Genomic DNA, 18,958 nt, shown 5'->3' with positions numbered 1-18,958 from the left:
ACAGTTTCTATTATATATATTGTCACTACTACTATTTACTTATTTAATTATTATTATTATTATTATTATTACTACTACTACTACTACTTGTTTTGGTTAATATTATTGTTAATACTACTACTCCTATTACCGTTTCTATTATATGTATTGTCACTACTACTATTTACTTATTTTATTATTATTATTATTATTATTATTATTATTATTATTATTATTATTATTACACGCTAGTACTACTAATTTTACTGCTATTATTTATTATTAATATTATTATTATATTTTTAACTTTCATTTAATATTTACATAAATTATATTTAGATAGTTATATAATATTTATTTAAATTTTTAAAGAGATAAACATGAAAGAGTAAAAGTTCATTCAAAACTCTTTAACCATGAATTTCTATTTTTAAGCTAATGAAATCTTTTTTTCAAATAAAGAATAATATATTTTCAAATTCAAATATGTTAAATTTTTTAATACATTATCATTACAACATTATTATGTCCTAAAAATTGTCACGTGACTTTTTAATATCTTGCCACATGGCTTCTTGTCTTGCTTTTAGTTTTGCTTTTATATATACTAGTATAGGCCCGCGCTATGCACGAAATATTTTTTAAGAGAATCAAGTGTAGTATGAAATCCCCTACTTATGATATTGTGAACTGTGGACTCTATTCTTATGATCAAGTCAGTCATGTGTGTCAGTTTCCTTTCATCGAGTCTTGGGGGTACTTGTACCTGAAAAATATAGTTGTGTGCCTAGAGCCATGTCATGTTATCACGATACTCTCAGTCAAGCCATGATCTATAGAACTCAGACAGTCATGTGACTCAGGAAATCTCAGAAATCTCATGATCTTAGTTAATTCTCAGATAATAGTACTATTCCGTCAGTCAACAGAAGTCAGTTACTCAGTTCATGTACAATCAGTTAATCATGTTCAATCTCTTCAGATGGGGAGTAGAAGTTAGCACCGTGTGAACCCAAGGATGGGAACTCACCTACCAGATAAGGGTGTGATTCTTAGCAGTCATCCTTGTGTTCTAGAATTACGTAACCAGTGTAGGTTGAGATATCTTAACCTATCAAATTAGGGTTGATGAGATGATTTGACCTGTCAGACCAGGGTCCCACCGTTTTCATTAGAGTAACCTGCCAGATAAGGGTCACTCAAAGCTTGTCCTTACCAGTGGCGCGGTATTGACACCCTTCCAATCAGGGCACAGATTGCACCCCAGCTCAGCTGTTATAGCGCATTTGGGGCATATCAATTAAACAACTACCTCCCACAGTTTCAGTCTCAGTAAAAAAATTCAAATAATTCTTCAGATTTCAGTATACCGGGATTGTCAGATATAGTCAATTCAATTATAGTACGAAACTCAAGTAGTTCTATCAGATTCAGGACTGTCAGACACAGTCATCCATGCTATCAGAAATCCCAGTATTAGTCATGTTAGATATCAATAAACCATGCATTAGCGTACAGATCTAGATATCACGTATTTACGATCTCAGTTACTATGTATGCATGTTTGCCTCTCACGTTTATATTATTCATTCAATTAGCACTGCTCATGCATGTTAGCCCTTTTGCATATAGCCTACCTCACTCGTATACTCAGTACTTTCAGTTGTACTGACGCACTTGCGCTATGGTGCTTTTTTTATGTTACACCATAGGTTCAGAGCCACGAGTTCCAGATCAGCAGTAGCAGTCGCATTTCAGTATATAGAGTTGCAGTGAGTCCTCTTCATTCGAGGACAATATGATTTGACTTCATTTATTTTCTTCGGTTATCTTTCAGTTTACGGAGTTAGTTGGAAACATGTTCCTTCAACTCCTTACTCAGACAGTATTTAGAGGCGTTCATATTTAGTTCATATTTGTTTCAGACTTCAGCTGTTTTGGGTATTTGTTACCCCATATGGATGTTATGATTTGTCAGATATTTTATTGAGTTGAACTTTATGGCCTATTATTCATGTTTTTCGCATTTTACATGTATATTATGCAGTGTACAGGTACAGATATCAGTCATGGGTTAGCTTGTGATCCTTCGGGGTCATAAGCACCGTGTAGCATTCCGGTTTAGAAAATCGGGGTTGTACAAATAAACATATATATTATGTGCTGTAAATACTGCTACTATTTATTATTATTATTAGCAATTATTTTATTCTTATATTTTATTTAATATTTTAGTAAATTACATTTGGATATATTTTTTAATATATTTAATTATTAAATGTACCTATAATTTTTTAAAACAATTATAAGTTTATCTTTGAGAAGATATTGTATTTCCAATTCAAATTTTAAAAAGGAATAGACAACAATAAGAATACAATTAGAACTCTTTAATATGATAGTCAACTATTTTTAATATGTAATTTCATATATTTTTAATTTATCTTTAATCTTGTTTTAAACCAAATAACTCTTTTAACTCAAATATTCGACTTCCTCTCCTCCTTTACTCATCTCAATTAAATATTTTAGATACCTTTTTCTACTTATCAAGATTTTTTTGATTATTTTTAATATTATATAATGTTTTTCTCTTTTAATATATATTATGGACTTACATATATTTATCGAACAAATAAATTTTACTTATTAAATAAATATGAGATACATAATTTTTCAAACATATTAAATGTTAGAAAGATAAAAAATAAGTAATCATAACAATATTTTAGTTGGAATGATTACTTTGTATAAGTAATTTTGACAATAATATTAATAATACAAAAAATTTATTTACATATTTGCTAATGAAACAAAATAAAAAACTATTTTCCCCCCTCGCCTCATATCCCCCCCCCCCCAACCCCGACCCCTCCTCCTCCTTGCCGAAAACCCACCAAAAAAAAAATCAAAATTAAATATTTTTTGTTCTTTTTAAAAATTTTAAATTTAAATTTAATTATTTTTAATCTTTTAAATTCAAATGCTAATAAGATTAATTATTATTCTCTTTATTCTTATTTTTCTTAAAAATATGTATATTTACCTTATAAGTTATATAATTGAATTGAGATATATATTTAAGATAAGTGATGATGATAATAATAATAATAATGATGTAGTAGTAATATTAATTATTGTTGTTGACTCTAGTATATTTTTTAATGAAATTTTTTAAAGTTATAATTTATAAGTAATTAAGTCTTCTTCTCTTATATTTTAAAATATAAAAATTGAATTTAAATTTAAGTTGATTTTTATATTATAATACTCATGTGACTTGTTGTTTATCGAGATTTTAGTTTTGCCATTTTAAAAAATATAAACGACAAATAAAATTAGTAAATATTTTTAATATACAAATATAAATTTACAAGTAAAATCATGAAAAGAATAAATCAATTGCAATATTCAAATTCATATAAATCTTTTTTATAATATTCTTAGAATAGAGTGGATATGTAAATGTGATGGAGAAATATATTATATTTGAACACATGGAAATATTTACATTCATTCTTTACATAAATGATCTAATAAATTTTCTTTTTATATTTTGACTTTCAATTGTACTTGCTGATTTCTCAAATATTTATTTTGCATTTTGGAGAGATCACATGTATAGAATTTGTGAAAATTTCAGCTTCCTTAGATACATCTGTGACAAAAGATTAATATATAGTGTTAATTACTAAAATAATAAAATTACTATAAAATTTAATCAAGTATGAGGACATACCATTTTAATTTATTCAGAGAAATCTGATGGGCATTACCTATAATTTTTTTTAATCCATGGTAGGCACATTTGTTTTTTTAAAAAATAAACATAATGTTGATCATAAATAAGTATAAAATAATTCAAAATTACATTAACCATGAATAATATATATTGATAATTAATCAAACAAATCTAATGAGAATTACCTGTAATCTTTTTGACCATGGTAGCTATATCTGTGACAAAAATTAGATATAATATTAGTAATAAATAACAATAAATAAATTAAAAGCTAAGTTAAGCATAACATACTTCAATAGTTATTCAAAGATAATTTTAATAACAATAAGGTAAAAATTATTTTCTGATATTATTATACCAATATCTTGTGAATAAAATGATCATATAAATTTTTTAGATTCTAAATCATCATTATCTAATAATTTATAATTTTAAAATTTTAAAAATAAAAAATCATTTGAGAAGTTACATTCAAACTTGAAAACTGCATAGTTAGCATTTTATTAGAAACTCAACCTTATTTAATTGATTTAAATAAAAAATAAATAAAAAAGAAGTCATTTGTTCAAACGTGTTCTTATATTTAATTATTTGTTTTAAAAAATCATAATAATGGTAATCATAAATAATCGTAATAATTATTTGTTTTAATTACTATTATTTAATTATATTATTATTATTATTATTTGGATAAAATGTTCATCTTTTATTAATATAAAAATAAATTATATTGAATATATTTTATAACATTTAAATTATAAAGAGATAAGTTTGAAATAGCAAAATATTTATTAGAAATCTTCAATTATGGATTTCTATTTTTAAGATAATGAAAATCTTTTTATTAAAAGGACAATGTATTTCAAATTCAAATAATTCATCTTTCAATTCAAAACTTGATAAGAGTCCAATTAAACATTTTAATGTGATAAATAACTATTTTTAATAAGTAATTTTATTTTATAACTATTTTTAATTTAAAATTAATAAGTTATTAGTCTTAATTATCTTTGATAGTTTATCTTTTTATTTGCACGTTTTTTTAAATTTTCTTTTCTTTTCTTTTCTTTCCTTCCTATTGTTTGTTTTTTAAATTTTTTTCATAAAAAAAATTGACAACTTAGATATGTTAAGGTATTTCAAGTATATATACATATATATATATATATATGTATATATATATTATATTTAATTATTAAATTTTAATTTATATTTAAAATAAGCGCAAGTAAAAATTACTTTTAGATACACACCACAAATATATATTATTTATATTTATCAATAATAATAATAATAATAATATATTTATCATTATATTTGGTATAGATAAGTTTATAAAATATAATATTATATTTAAGTATATTTTATAACATTTAAATTTTAAAGAGATAAGTTTGAAATACCAAATATCTATTAGAACTCTTCAATTATGAGTTTCTATTTTTATCTTTTTATTTAAAGGATAATGATTTCAAATTTAAATACTTAATTTTTCAATTTAAGAAGTAATTTTATTTTATAATTATTTTAATTTAAAATAAAAAAATTATTAGTCTTAATTATCTTTGATAGTTTATGTTCTTATTATCTTTTGTTTTCTTTCTTTCTTTTTTTTTTGTTTGTTAATTTTTTTAAAAAATAAATAAATTGACAACTTAGATATATGAAGATATTCCAAGTAGATATATACGTTGAATTTAATTAATAAATTTTAATTTATATTTAAAATTTTAAAATAATCGTAAGTAAGGAAAAATTTAAGCTAATGAATTTTTTCTAAAAAATAAAGGATAATGCATTTTAATATTCAAATAATTCAAATTTGTTATTACATTATTATTAACTTTGTCCTAAAAAACTACCACATGGCTTCTCAATAGCTTGCAAACTACCACATGGCTTCTCAATAGCTTGCCACGTGGCTAATTATTGTGCTTCGTCCTCTGCTTTGTAATATATATAGATAGATTATTTATTATTAATATTATTATATTTTTAACTTTTATTTAATATTTACATAAATTATATTTAGATAGTTTTATAATATTTATTTGAATTTTTAAAGAGATAAACATGAAAGAGTAAACGTTCATTCAAAACTCTTTAACCATGAATTTATACTTTTAAGCTAATGAATTATTTTTTTCAAATAAAGAATAATATATTTTCAAATTCAAAAATTTTAATTTTTTTAATACATTATTATTACAACTTTATTAAGTTATGTCCTAAAAATTGTCACGTGGCTTCTTGTCTTGCTTTTAGTTTAACTTTTATATATATATAGATATAGATTACATCTCAAGAACAATATTTTGGCCTTGATCGGCAATACACATGGTGTTTTAGGATTACGTTAGTACTACGCCAAAAAAAAAGGAAAGTAAATTTCGGCTAATGCTTTTTTTTTTTTACTGAACAACTCCTCAACTTTCACTTCAGATAATTCAGGGAGCTCTCTAGTAGAGGACTCAATTCCTCTTAAAACAAAGGATAATTATAATGATGATGATCACTATAATGATGGTGATAATAATAATTATAGTAATGATTAATAATGATGATGATGATTATAATGATAATGATAATTGTATATGAGGAGGAGGAGGACGACGGCGACAACGACGACAACAACAACAACAACGACAACGACAACAACAACAATGACAACGACAACGATAACAACAACAACAATAAAGATGGCGACAAAACCGACAATGACAACAACAACAACATCACCGACAACGACAACAACAACAATAATAATAACAACAACGGCGATAACAACAACAACAACGACAACAACACCGATAATACCGACAATAATAACAACAACAACGGCGATAACAACAACAACAACGACAACAACACCAATAATACCGACAATAATAACAACAACCCCGACAACACCGATACAACAACATCGATAACACCGACAACAACAACAACACCGTAAAAAACAACGATGATAACAACAACGATAATGACAACAACACCAACACCAACAACAATACCAACACTAACAACAACAGCGACGACAACAACAATGACAACAACAGCAACGACAATAACAACAACAACAACGACAACAACAACAACAACAACGACAATAACGACAACAACAACAACAATGATGATAACAACAACAACAACAACAACAACGACAACAACGAAGACGACAACAACACCGACAACAACACTGACAACAACAACAACACTGATAACAACACCGACAACAACAACAACAACAACAACAATAATAATAATAATGTGATCAATCATACATATTTCATCAGCTTAGATTTTACACCATGGAAATTAGCTAGATGAAATTCAACAATTAGTTAATTAGGTAAAGTTGTTGATTATGAATTAAATGGAACAAAAGTACCAAAAAAATATGATATGTCAAAAGTTCAAACGTCCTAGTCAAAGATTAGTTCATCATCAGGATTAGATTTGGCTTAAGAATATAATTAAAACTCATGATTGCAATGTCTAATTACCTGAAAATCATCGTTAATTTTAAAATCTCAAATGCATTATTTTTTGCCAAAGATCACATGGCCACCCTAAAAAAATAACTTTAATAAATTTTAACATTAATAATAAATAAATTAAGAGAATTGTTATTACAATGCTAAAATAAGAAAGATAAGTGTAATATTTAAAACTACACGAGAGGTTAGTATGATGAGGCGAAATTTAGGAAAAGTCTCTAAATTTATTCTTTTTTTCTTATTGACGGTGATGTCCAATAGCTCACCTCAACCACGATTCTTCATGTGTCTATTATCTTCAACTATTTACTAAGTAACGAAAAACTTTGTTAATAAAAGATTAGGAAAATGAAAAACAATCGCCTAGCGTTTTTGGTCAACTAAATGATAGCTTCTATAAAGCATATTGTTGTAAATTTCTATGGCCCACATAATTAATTAATTTATTAGTTTAATAATAATTGAATAAGTTAAATCCTTAATCTATATGAAAAGTTACCTAGTAGGATAATTACTGACTCCTAGTAGGATTGTATCCATAATTACTGACTCTTAGTAGGATAATGATTGTATCCACCAATCACGTTGATGGAATGTGAAAACATAACTGACTATTTCCATTATAAAAGGGGTCCTCTCTCTGTCAAAAAAGAATAAGCTCCATCACAATTATTCTGAAAGTAAGGTAAAGAGAGAGAAATAATTCAGTGTTTCTACTATTACGCTTTTGCTTTCGCTAAAATCATGGAGAATTCAGGTAAGTAATTCTTTATTGAATTACTGTTATTATGTGTATGTGAAAATCATTAAGTTCAACGTTCCTGAATAATACAAAGGATTATGGATAGGATTGTTTATGTATAAGATTGTTTAAGTTTATATAATTTGTTTTATGCTTACATGTGGTATCAGAGCCTGATTTTCGGAACCAGTGATTTTCAATTAAAATTAATGTTTCTTCAGATCTTGTGAATTTTAATTATGTTTGTTAGAAATTTCACAATTATTGAATAACGAAATTTGAAATATTGATATTATTATAATTGATTCTATTTAAAATAATATGAGTTTAATCTTTGTTATTTTAAATATTAAAGAAACAACTCTTTGTTGTTAGAACGTTGTAGTATGCAATAATAAAATTTATTGTTTCTTAATATAACTTGGAATCATATATTTAAGATTCGTTAATCACCAAAGTGGTCGAATCTTTATGAAATTAATTCCAAAATAAAGGTTAAAGTTTAAATTAATTACCCATTAATCTTGATTCTTATAATTGATCTAATGATTATGGGTAAATTAAATTTTTGGTCATAAGACATTTGTGGATCACCCAAAGGTTGATTGTTTGTTCATATGACCAATAAATATTAAAGAGATAATTTTGATGTATCGTTAGTTTTATTTATTTATCCAAAGATGATAAATATTATTAATTGATGCATTAAATATTATCATTTTGTGTTAAATATATTTTAAGCATCATTATGTTTAAAGTTGTATTTTGATGTTTCGCCCAAAGGAGAACATCAATATACATTTAAGTAAATTACTTCTGAATTTGATAATGTGTTTAATCTGATAACTCAAAGCATTAACAAATGAGCATATTCTATTTTCAGCACTTGCCCTTCATTCGCACTCTACCTCTGTTACGACTTTTAATGGACTTAACTTTTCGGATTGGTGCGAACAGATCAAATTCCATCTTGGAGTTTTAGATCTTCATGCTGCACTTTACTCTGAAAAGCCAACTGCTATTACTGAAGCTAGTAGTGATGAAGAAAAGTCCTATTATAAGTACTGGGATCAGTCTAACACATTAGGCCTAATGTTCATACAAATGAATATTGTAGGCAACATTAAGACTACTCTTTCCAAAACTGAAAGTGCAAAAAAACTTCTGAAACTTATGAAAGAGTCTTCCCAAACTGCTGATAAGTCTCTTGCTTGGACACTAATGGGTACTTTGACCGCCATGAAGTTTGATGGTTCACGTACTATGCATGAGCATGTCATTGAAATGACAAACATAGCAACAAGACTTAACTCATTGGGAATGGAAGTGGAACAAAATTTCCTTGTGCAGTTCATTATCAACTCATTACCGTCTGAGTATGGTCCTTTCCAAATAAACTACAACACCATGAAAGACAAATGAAATGTGCATGAATTGCATGGTATGTTGGTTCAAGAGGACACGAGGCTAAAGAATCAAGGAACCCACTCCATTAATTATGTAAATCATGAAGGAGCTGAAAAGAAAGGAAAGAAACATGGTAAGGGATAACAGAAACAACTTAATGTTAATCAGTCCTCATCTCAAGTACATAAGAAAGGGAACAAGAATGAAAAGTGTCATTTCTGTGGAAAATCTGTACACTTTCAGAAAGATAGCCTGAAATGAAAGGCATGGTTTAAGAAGAAAGGTAAGCCTTATGCTTTTACATATCTCGAATCAAATTTAACTGAAGTTCCTTATAATACTTGGTGGATTCACTTTGGTTGTACTGTTCATGTTTCTAATACTATGCATGGATTCCTTACAATCCAAACCATAAACAAGAATGAAAGATTTGTTTACATGGGGAATAGAGTGAAGGCTCCAGTTGAAGGTGTCGAGACTTATCGTCTTATTCTCGATACTGGACGTCACTTAGATTTAGTAGAAACTGTTTATGTTCCTTCTCTTTCAAGAAATTTAGTTTCTTTGTCTAAGTTGGATAAGACTGGATATTCTTTTAATTTTGGTAATAGATGTTTTAGTTTGTTTAAGCATAATTATCTTATTGGTACTGGTACTCTTTGTGATAATTTATACAAACTGAATCTTGATAATCTTTTTACCGAAACACTCTTAACTCTGCATCATAATGTTGTTACCAAATGAAGTTTGGTGAATGAACAATCTGCTTACTTGTGGCATAAACGTCTAGGTCACATATCTAAAGAAAGGATGGAAAGATTAGTTGAGAATGAAATTCTTCTAGATTTAGATTTTACTGACCTTAATATTTGTGTAGATTGTATTAAAGGAAAACAAACAAAACACACAAAGAAAGGAGTCATAAGATGCACACAGCTCCTTAAAATTATACACACTGATATATGTGGTCCTTTTGATATCACATCTTTCAATAAAGAAAAATATTTTATCACTTTTATTGATGACTTTCCACGTTATGGATTTATCTATTTGTTGCATGAAAAATCTCAAGCGATTAACGCCTTAGAGGTATTTATTACTGAGGTTGAAAGACAACTAGATAGAAAGGTAAAAATAATCAAGTCTGATAGAGGTGGTGAATATTATGGCAGATATGATGAAAGTGGACAACACCCAGGTCCATTTGCTAAATTCCTTAAAAAGCCTGGCATATGTGCTCAATACACAATGCCTGGCACGCCACAACAAAATGGTGTGACAGAAAGGTGTAATCATACATTACTGGATATGATTAGAAGTACGTTAAGTAATTCATCTTTACCTCCTTTGTTATGGATGTATGCTTTAAGGACTGTCGTTTACTTGCTAAATAAGGTTCCTAGTAAAGCAGTCCCAAAGACACCTTTTGAACTGTGGACTGGTAGGAAACTTAGTTTGAGGCACATGCATGTTTGGGGTTGCTCGGCAGAAGTTAGAGTGTATAATCCACAAGAAAAGAAACTAGATTCAAGAACAATCAGTGGTTTCTTCATTGGTTATCCAGAAAAATCAAAGGGGTATAGATTTTACTTTCCTAATCATAGTACGAGAACAGTTGAAACTGGAAACGCTAGATTCATTGAGAATGATGAAGTTAGTGAGAGTGAAGAACCACGTAATGTGGAAATTAAAGAAGTTAGGGTGAAAATTCCTCTACCCTGTACTTCTTTTAAATTTGTTGTTCCTGAAGATATTGTACAACAAAGTAATCAACAAAAATAACAAATTAATATTCCTACTAATGAAGCCATAATTGATGAACCCGTAGTAGATGAACCACAAGAAGTAGCATCAAGAAGATCTCAAAGACAAAGAAGATTTGCTATTTCTAATGATTATTTGGTATATCTACATGAGTCAGAAACTGACTTGGGAATTAATGATGATCTAGTTTTATTTTCACAAGTCATTGAAAGCAACAATTCTGATAAATGGATAAATGCTATAAAAGATGAGTTAAAATCTATAGAACAAAATGAAGTTTGGAACCTTGTTGAATTACCCGAAGATTGCAAAAGAGTTGGGTGTAAATGGGTCTTTAAAACCAAACGCGACTCAACTGGCAACATCGAACGTCACAAGGCCAGACTTGTTGCCAAAGGTTTTACTCAAAAAGATGGCATTGACTATAAAGAGACATTTTCAGATGTATCTAGAAAAGATTCACTCAGAATTATAATGGCCTTGGTAGCTCATTATGACTTAGAGCTACATCAAATGAATATGAAAATGACTTTTCTAAATGGAAATTTGGAGAAAGAATTTTATATGAATCAATCTGAGGGGTTTTCTATTAAAGGAAAGGAACACGTGGTGTGTAAACTTAAGAAGTCAATATACGGACTTAAGCAAGCTTTCCGACAATGGTATCTTAAGTTTAATGAAACGATTGTCACTTTTGGATTTAAGGAAAACATTGTTGACCGGTGTATATATCTGAAGGTCAGTGGGAGTAAGTTTATTATGTTAGTCTTGTATGTTGATGACATCTTTCTTGCTACTAATGATCTTGGTTTGTTGCATGATATCAAGAAATATCTCTCTAATAACTTTGAAATGAAAGATATGGGTGAGGCATCCTATGTGATTAGAATAAAAATATTTCGAGATAGATCACAAGGATTGTTAGGATTGTCTCAGAAAACCTATATGAATAAAGTATTAGAGAGATTTAGAATGGAAAAATGCTCATCAAGTTCCATTCCAGTTCAGAAAGGAGATAAGTTTAGTCTCAATCAATGTCCAAAGAATGACTTGGAACGAAAGCAAATGAAAGATATTCCTTATGCATCAATAGTTGGGAGTCTTATGTATGCCCAAACATGTACAAGACCAGACATCAGTTTTACTATTGGAATGCTGGGTTGATATCAAAGTAATCCTGGAATGGATCACTGAAAGGCTGCAAAGAAAGTATATGATACTTACAAGGAACGAAAGATCATATGCTCACTTATAGAAGATCTGATCATTTAGATGTGATTGAATATTCAGATTCAGATTATGCTGGTTGTGTGGATACAAGAAAATCCACATTTAAATATTTGTTTCTGTTAGCTGGAGGAGCAATATCATGGAAGAGTGCGAAGCAGTCTGTTATAGCTGCATCCACTATGGAAGCTGAGTTTGTGGCATACTTTGAGGCCACAGTCCAGGCTAATTGACTGTGGAATTTTATTTCAGGACTTGGACTAGTCGACAATATAGCCAGGCCGCTGAAAATTTATTGTGATAATACCGCCACAGTTTTCTTCTCTAAGAACGATAAGTATTTAAAAGGTGCTAAGCATATGGAATTGAAATACTTTTCGGTTAAAGAAGAAGTCCAGAACCATAAAGTGTCAATTGAACATATTAGCACTAAGCTTATGATTGCTGATCCTTTGACGAAAGGATTACCGCCCAAAACATTTATTGAACATGTTGAAAGAGTGGGTCTTAATGATAGCAATGAATGATTTTATGTAAAGTCTTTATTATGTTTAAGTAATTGACACTTTGAGATCAAATTATATATGTTTCTGTTGATACCTGTTTTCTCTTGTATACATAATATTGTGAATGATGATAACAGGTTCTAACTTAGATAAAGTATTCTAAGTATTATTGTTGGACCCATTATGTATTTCAAAGATTATGTTAGGTAATAGACTAATATTGTAGTACATGGAAGGAACTATGTCAAGTAAAGGGACGTACAACCGCCATGACTCATTTTAGTTGATTTGTTTAACGATGACAAATGGTGTTGGATTTAACCTTCATAGTGCACATGATTGACGTACCTATTAAACCATTAAATTAACATTGTGCGTGCCAAGTGGGAGAATGTAAATTTCTATGGCACACATAATTAATTTATTTATTGTTTTAATAATAATTGAATAAGTTAAATCCTTAATCTATATGGAAAGTTACCTAGTAGGATAATTACTGACTCCTAGTAGAATTGTATCCACAATTACTGACTCCTAGTAGGATAATGATTGTATCCACCAATCACGTTGATGGAACATGAAAATATAACTGACTATTCCCATTATAAAAGGGGTCCTCTCTCTGCCAAAAGAAGAATAAGCTCCATCACAATTATTCTGAAAGTAAGGTAAAGAGAGAGAAATAATTCGGTGTTTCTGCTATTACGCTTTTGCTTTCGCTAAAATCATGGAGAATTCAGGTAAGTAATTCTTTATTGAATTACTGTTATTATGTGTATGTGAAAATCATTAAGTTCAACGTTCCTAAATAATACAAAAGATTATGGATAGAATTGTTTATGTATAAGATTGTTTAAATTTATATAATCCGTTTTATGCTTACAATTGTTACTACTAGTAACATACTTTTTAAGTGAACCAACAAATTGCAATTTGTGTAACAAGACAAAACTACTCAAGTCAATAGTACCACCAAGGCTCCGGCTATCACCTAAAAATTTCATACTGAAGCAGGGGCAGAGCATGGATGTTAGTCACGAATTTGGCTGAATTCAATAACTTTGTTTAAATCTTGTATTTCATTGTAAAATAGCAAATACATAAACATAATTAATTTAAACTTAATAACTTAAAATGGTTAGAACCGAAAATCCAAAAGCTTCAAATCTTGACTCGGAGCCTCGGATTCAAGTGTGAGGCAACTTCCCTGCACCAGGTACTATACTTGTCAATCAGAATCAAGAAATTTAAAATAACACATGAAACAATAACATCAAATTAGTTTCAACTGGAGCGGCCGCTTCAGACAGAGGGCTTTATATTATAATACTTGTCAAGATTTAAGGAAAATTCATTTTAGCCACCAGAAAATTGGTCACTCTCCAATTGTACAACTGTAATTAACTCCAAAATTAAAAATCCCACTTGTAGGTTAGAAGGTCTAACAAGTAACTGTGACCAAAATTCACGTAAAGTGGACTTGGACTCAAGGGGGACCATTGTGAGACTCGAAATAATGTATTGCATTGTAAAAAGCTAGGTAGTTTGGTGCACTAAAGCTCTTGCTATACACTGCATTTGGGAAAGGCCGGAACCCAAGGATATACTGTACTCAACCTTACCTTGTACTTCTAGTAGAGGTAATTTCCACGGCTTGAACTCATGACCTCCTGGTCACATAACAACTTTATCGGTTACTCCATGGCTCCCTCCTAAGAACAAGGTAATTAAGGGCAAATCCCTCTAAGTTGTACTTCCTATATTCTTGATTTCTTCCCCTATAAATACCCTTCCAGTCTTACTCTTTCCCATCAAACATTAAATATTCATCTCTTCAATCTTTTGTATTCACAAATATTCTATTTGTTAACAAACTAAGAAGCACATATATAATTTACAAAAAGATGGAGAACTTCCCAATTATCAACTTGGAAAAGCTCAATGGAGATGAGAGATCCACCACCATGGAAATGATCAAAGATGCATGTGAGAATTGGGGCTTCTTTGAGGTAATTACGCTTTGCATGAACATACACTCCCTATTTTCAATTTTATGGTCATACTGTCAATTTTAATATGTCAAAAAACGAACCACTTTTTGTATTTAGTAATTCTGTAGTTCCAACATCCTGCATGGTGTGTTTAGTACTAAATGATTTAAAGAACATTTTGGTATGTTGTACACATTAAGCCCACAAGATTCTTTAAACTTCGTCGTCAGGCAAACTAAGACATAAAATAATCAGATGGAGAAGTGATCTTTAAGCTAGTGAGAAATTTTGAATATAGATGTTTTTTCTTAGTTTGTTTCTGTGATCATTGCAGTTGGTGAACCATGGGATTCCACATGAAGTAATGGACACAGTGGAGAAATTGACAAAGGGACATTACAAGAAGTGCATGGAACAGAGGTTCAAGGAATTGGTGGCCAGCAAGGGACTTGATGCTGTGCAAGCTGAGGTTACTGATTTGGATTGGGAAAGCACTTTCTTTTTGCGCCATCGTCCTGTTTCTAACATTGCTGATGTACCTGATCTTGATGACGAATACAGGTAATGTATGCTATACAGATCAAGATATATAGTAGTTTCTTAGTTCAAAGTTCAAAGCTTATAGTAAATTCATGTCTCAAATGATGCAGAGAGGTCATGAGAGATTTTGCAAAAAGATTGGAGAAGTTAGCTGAGGAGTTACTGGACTTACTCTGTGAAAATCTTGGGCTTGAAAAGGGTTACTTGAAAAAGGCCTTTTATGGATCAAAAGGTCCCAATTTCGGAACCAAGGTGAGCAACTATCCACCATGCCCCAAGCCTGATTTGATCAAGGGACTCCGCGCCCACACAGATGCTGGTGGCATCATACTTCTCTTCCAAGATGACGAAGTGAGTGGCCTTCAACTCCTCAAAGACGAACAATGGATCGATGTCCCTCCCATGCGCTACTCTATTGTGGTTAACCTCGGCGACCAACTTGAGGTACAAGATCATAAAGTATCTCATTATGTATAGTTCTTTTCACCATAACTTAAGAAGTACTGAAAGGGTAATGTTTATGAAATGCAAAAACAGGTGATCACCAACGGGAAGTATAAGAGCGTTATGCACAGAGTGATTGCACAAACAAACGGGACTCGCATGTCACTTGCTTCATTTTATAATCCAGGAAACGATGCAGTGATCTATCCAGCACCAGCTTTGATCGAAAAAGAGGAAGAGGAAAGCAAGCAAGTGTACCCAAAGTTCGTGTTTGATGACTACATGAAGTTATATGCTGGACTCAAGTTTCAGGCCAAAGAACCAAGGTTCGAAGCCATGAAAGCCATGGAAGCTGATGTGAAAGTTGATCCAATTGCAAGTGCTTAATTTCCAATTCACAAAGAAGAAAAGAAAATGATTCTGTTCTTTAAGTTTCACAAACCCAACTAAAAACATTATTTGCTTCTATAGGGTCACAGAATCATATAAAAGATGGTGTTGCTCTACTGTGTGGTGGTATAAAGAGTCCTAAGTTTGTGTCTAAAAATAATACTAGTAGTATGATAAATCAAAGTTACTTTCAAGTGTGATTTTTATACAAATAAAATAATTGGCAGTCCCCTATTCCTCTTTTCATGAAATTAATTAGTCTTTCTTTCATAAGTCAACTTTTGAGCATACTTAATTCACTGTTGAGAAATTCACTAGGACCAAGCTTATATTGCTGTTGGACAAGTATGTCATGCGAATATTTATTAGATCAGACCAGGAAAAGGAGGCACAGAAAATAAAAAAGGATTGGGTAAGGAAAGAAAAATAATAGTAATAATCTATAATTGTTGGAAACAACTGTTGAAAAAGTATACCAAACAAGGTATTAGCAATACGCATTAAACAAATGCATGCATTAACTTTGCAGCACACTCTACCAAACGACCCCTCCATTAGTTTGTCCTACTCCTAAACCTACCTATAACATATAAATACACCATTAACGACTGGCATTAGCTGCATGAGATAGAATAGTTCTGCATCATGTGACAATATCTAGGTTGTAGATAAAGGTGATTCATCTGCATATAAGTATTCTTCAACCAGTAAAACAAATCGTGGTTCTTGTAGATCAGTAAGTCTTCTAAATTAGTGTATTTACAAAAGAATATGTATGTATAGGTTGTTTGTGCACAAGAAGAAGATTATTTTATTTTCTTCACTTTTTATTATTTTCAATTATAATTTAATTATTGTGATATATTACATCAGGTCATGTAGCAGGCAGCATCGTTTCGGCTTACTTTTCATGCAAGAAAAGGACCAAACTTTCTTTGTCATCAACTCTTTTTGAAAAAAATGATCAAAATGCTAAGCCTTTAATGTTGACCCATACCATTTAAATTAATTAATATTAGTCAGAGTGTTCTCGAATTTTTAGTTTGAACATGGAAGTTGACGTGGGTATCTCATAGTGGGAAAAAAAAATAACAAATAAGAATGTGAACTTCACTAATAAGATGAGTCAACTTCGCTTCTAAGCAAAAATAAGATTCAAATTAGATCAATTTTAAATGAGATAGTGATGGTCTTTGAGGCATTTTATCGAAATAGCAATTCGACCTTTCAAGTGAAATGTGAGCAAAACACTACGAAACAAACATAACATAAAGAACAAAAAGCTGCAACAAACTTTAATGGAACTATACCCTTTTGGTACAATAGTAAATATCTTTTAGTGACCACGAAATCCTACATTTGACTTACATGCTACATTTCAAATCGATTCAGAGAAAAATGATTCATTTTTTATTTGTTTTGGGATAACCTTAGTAAAAATGGTACAACTTATTAGTTATTTAACTAGTTGGAAGGAAATTTTGAGCCAAAACCAACAAGCGAAGGTATTTTTAAGCCAAAAATGTAACGAAGAATATATTTGTTGCATTTTTAATTCTTAGTTCACAGGTATTTTTGACACTTTTTTTTTAATTCATATGGTAAACAGTGCCACTAATCCCTTTTCTCTTTTCTACACTCTTTATCAAATATATACAAGTCCAACCTCCAAAAAGGCTCTTAATAGGATGCACTGATCTCTTTTCTAAAAAAAGAAATAAATTGTAGTTCATCTTGTACCTCTTGTGGGTTATCTTTCAACTCCATCCTTGCGTTGATGTGTTGTTGCTCTTTCTATAAACTTCCCTTGGTTCTAGTGAGCTCAGGTTCTCTCCTATTGACTAGCTTCTCCACCACATTTCTAATCTATATCTTCCCTTTTCAGGTGGTTGGGGGTTGTCCCTAGGGTGTTGAAGGTATGTGGTCAGGATGTTCATCTTCTTTACGCATTATATGTTCTCACTCCCTCCTCTCTTATCCATTATTTCATCATCTACCCTGCTCTCTCTAATGTTCTTGTTGGTGCTATGCAGATGTTGTTGTATCTTTGTTGTTTCTCCCCCTCCCCCCAGGTCACTGAGAAGGTTGAGTTGTTGTGAAGGGAGGCTCCATCTACCCCTATTTTTGGTGAAGGTTTTTGGTAACTAGGGCATCTAGCTAGAATTAGTACAGTAGAGTAGTTGTCTTTGTGACTAAAATAATTATCTTTGTTCCCTTTCTTATTTCTGATTCCCATGGGATTGTAATTATTGGAATCACCTGCTGCTTATCTGAACTATGTGTGAATGCTCTTTTAATCCATGCATGTTTACTGTTATGCTTGAATGTTGATCCTTCTTGTTCTGATCTTCAAATTGGGGATTTGTGTTTTATACATGTTTATATATTTCCTAATTGTTACTGGTAATTCATAGAGACCATAATAGTCTCTAGAGATTTGTGATTTGATTAATTTATTTGCCAATGCATCTGCTCTATATTTTCTTCCCAGAATGTATGTTGGATTTGTGCCTGAGTTTTCTATAGTTTGTCTCTTATGTGTCCAATTTGCTCAATTAGTTGCCAAGGCATTTTCCATTGCGTGTCTATCATCCTTTTTAATGTTAGTAAGTTCGTTTATACAGTAACATCGTTAAGTCCCGCCCCCCCTGGATATTTACTTCTGCATAATTGTTGGAAACCACTCCTATTCCTTTTAACTCTAGCAAATATCATCTCCCCAATGT

General features: G+C 30.3%; 2 protein-coding genes and 1 long non-coding RNA gene across 3 annotated transcripts; all 3 read left to right on the top strand.

The window, feature by feature from the left end:
* Positions 1 to 7,965: 7,965 nt before the first annotated feature.
* Positions 7,966 to 9,385, top strand: LOC124885837. Its single transcript, XM_047394080.1, has 2 exons — positions 7,966 to 7,978; positions 8,847 to 9,385. Exons 1-2 carry the CDS (start codon positions 7,966 to 7,968, stop codon positions 9,383 to 9,385), a joined length of 552 nt encoding a protein of 183 aa, XP_047250036.1.
* A 5,051-nt stretch (positions 9,386 to 14,436) lies between these two features.
* Positions 14,437 to 16,483, top strand: LOC107855271 (1-aminocyclopropane-1-carboxylate oxidase 3). The gene is made up of 4 exons (XM_016700259.2): positions 14,437 to 14,876; positions 15,193 to 15,419; positions 15,509 to 15,842; positions 15,936 to 16,483. The coding sequence occupies exons 1-4, from the start codon at positions 14,772 to 14,774 to the stop codon at positions 16,227 to 16,229; spliced, it is 960 nt and encodes a 319-aa protein (XP_016555745.1). The 5' UTR covers positions 14,437 to 14,771; the 3' UTR covers positions 16,230 to 16,483.
* Positions 16,484 to 17,743: 1,260 nt separating this feature from the next.
* LOC124900070 lies at positions 17,744 to 18,557 on the top strand. The gene is made up of 2 exons (XR_007057679.1): positions 17,744 to 18,148; positions 18,266 to 18,557. It is a non-coding gene; the product is annotated as an uncharacterized LOC124900070 (long non-coding RNA).
* Positions 18,558 to 18,958: the final 401 nt, after the last annotated feature.

This window comes from Capsicum annuum, chromosome 7 (assembly GCF_002878395.1).
Source record: "Capsicum annuum cultivar UCD-10X-F1 chromosome 7, UCD10Xv1.1, whole genome shotgun sequence".
NCBI lineage: Eukaryota > Viridiplantae > Streptophyta > Magnoliopsida > Solanales > Solanaceae > Capsicum > Capsicum annuum.
The sequence above is the reverse complement of the archived record's forward strand: the minus strand, read 5'-3'. Positions and strand labels throughout refer to the sequence as shown.

Bases quoted from the DNA above. Each gene is read 5' to 3' on its own strand.
- LOC107855271 (XM_016700259.2), top strand. From the start codon at position 14,772: ATGGAGAACTTCCCAATTATCAACTTGGAAAAGCTCAATGGAGATGAG. The intron at 15,420-15,508 runs GTAATGTATGCT...CAAATGATGCAG, and splicing joins GATCTTGATGACGAATACAG to AGAGGTCATGAGAGATTTTG. The intron at 15,843-15,935 runs GTACAAGATCAT...ATGCAAAAACAG, and splicing joins ACCTCGGCGACCAACTTGAG to GTGATCACCAACGGGAAGTA.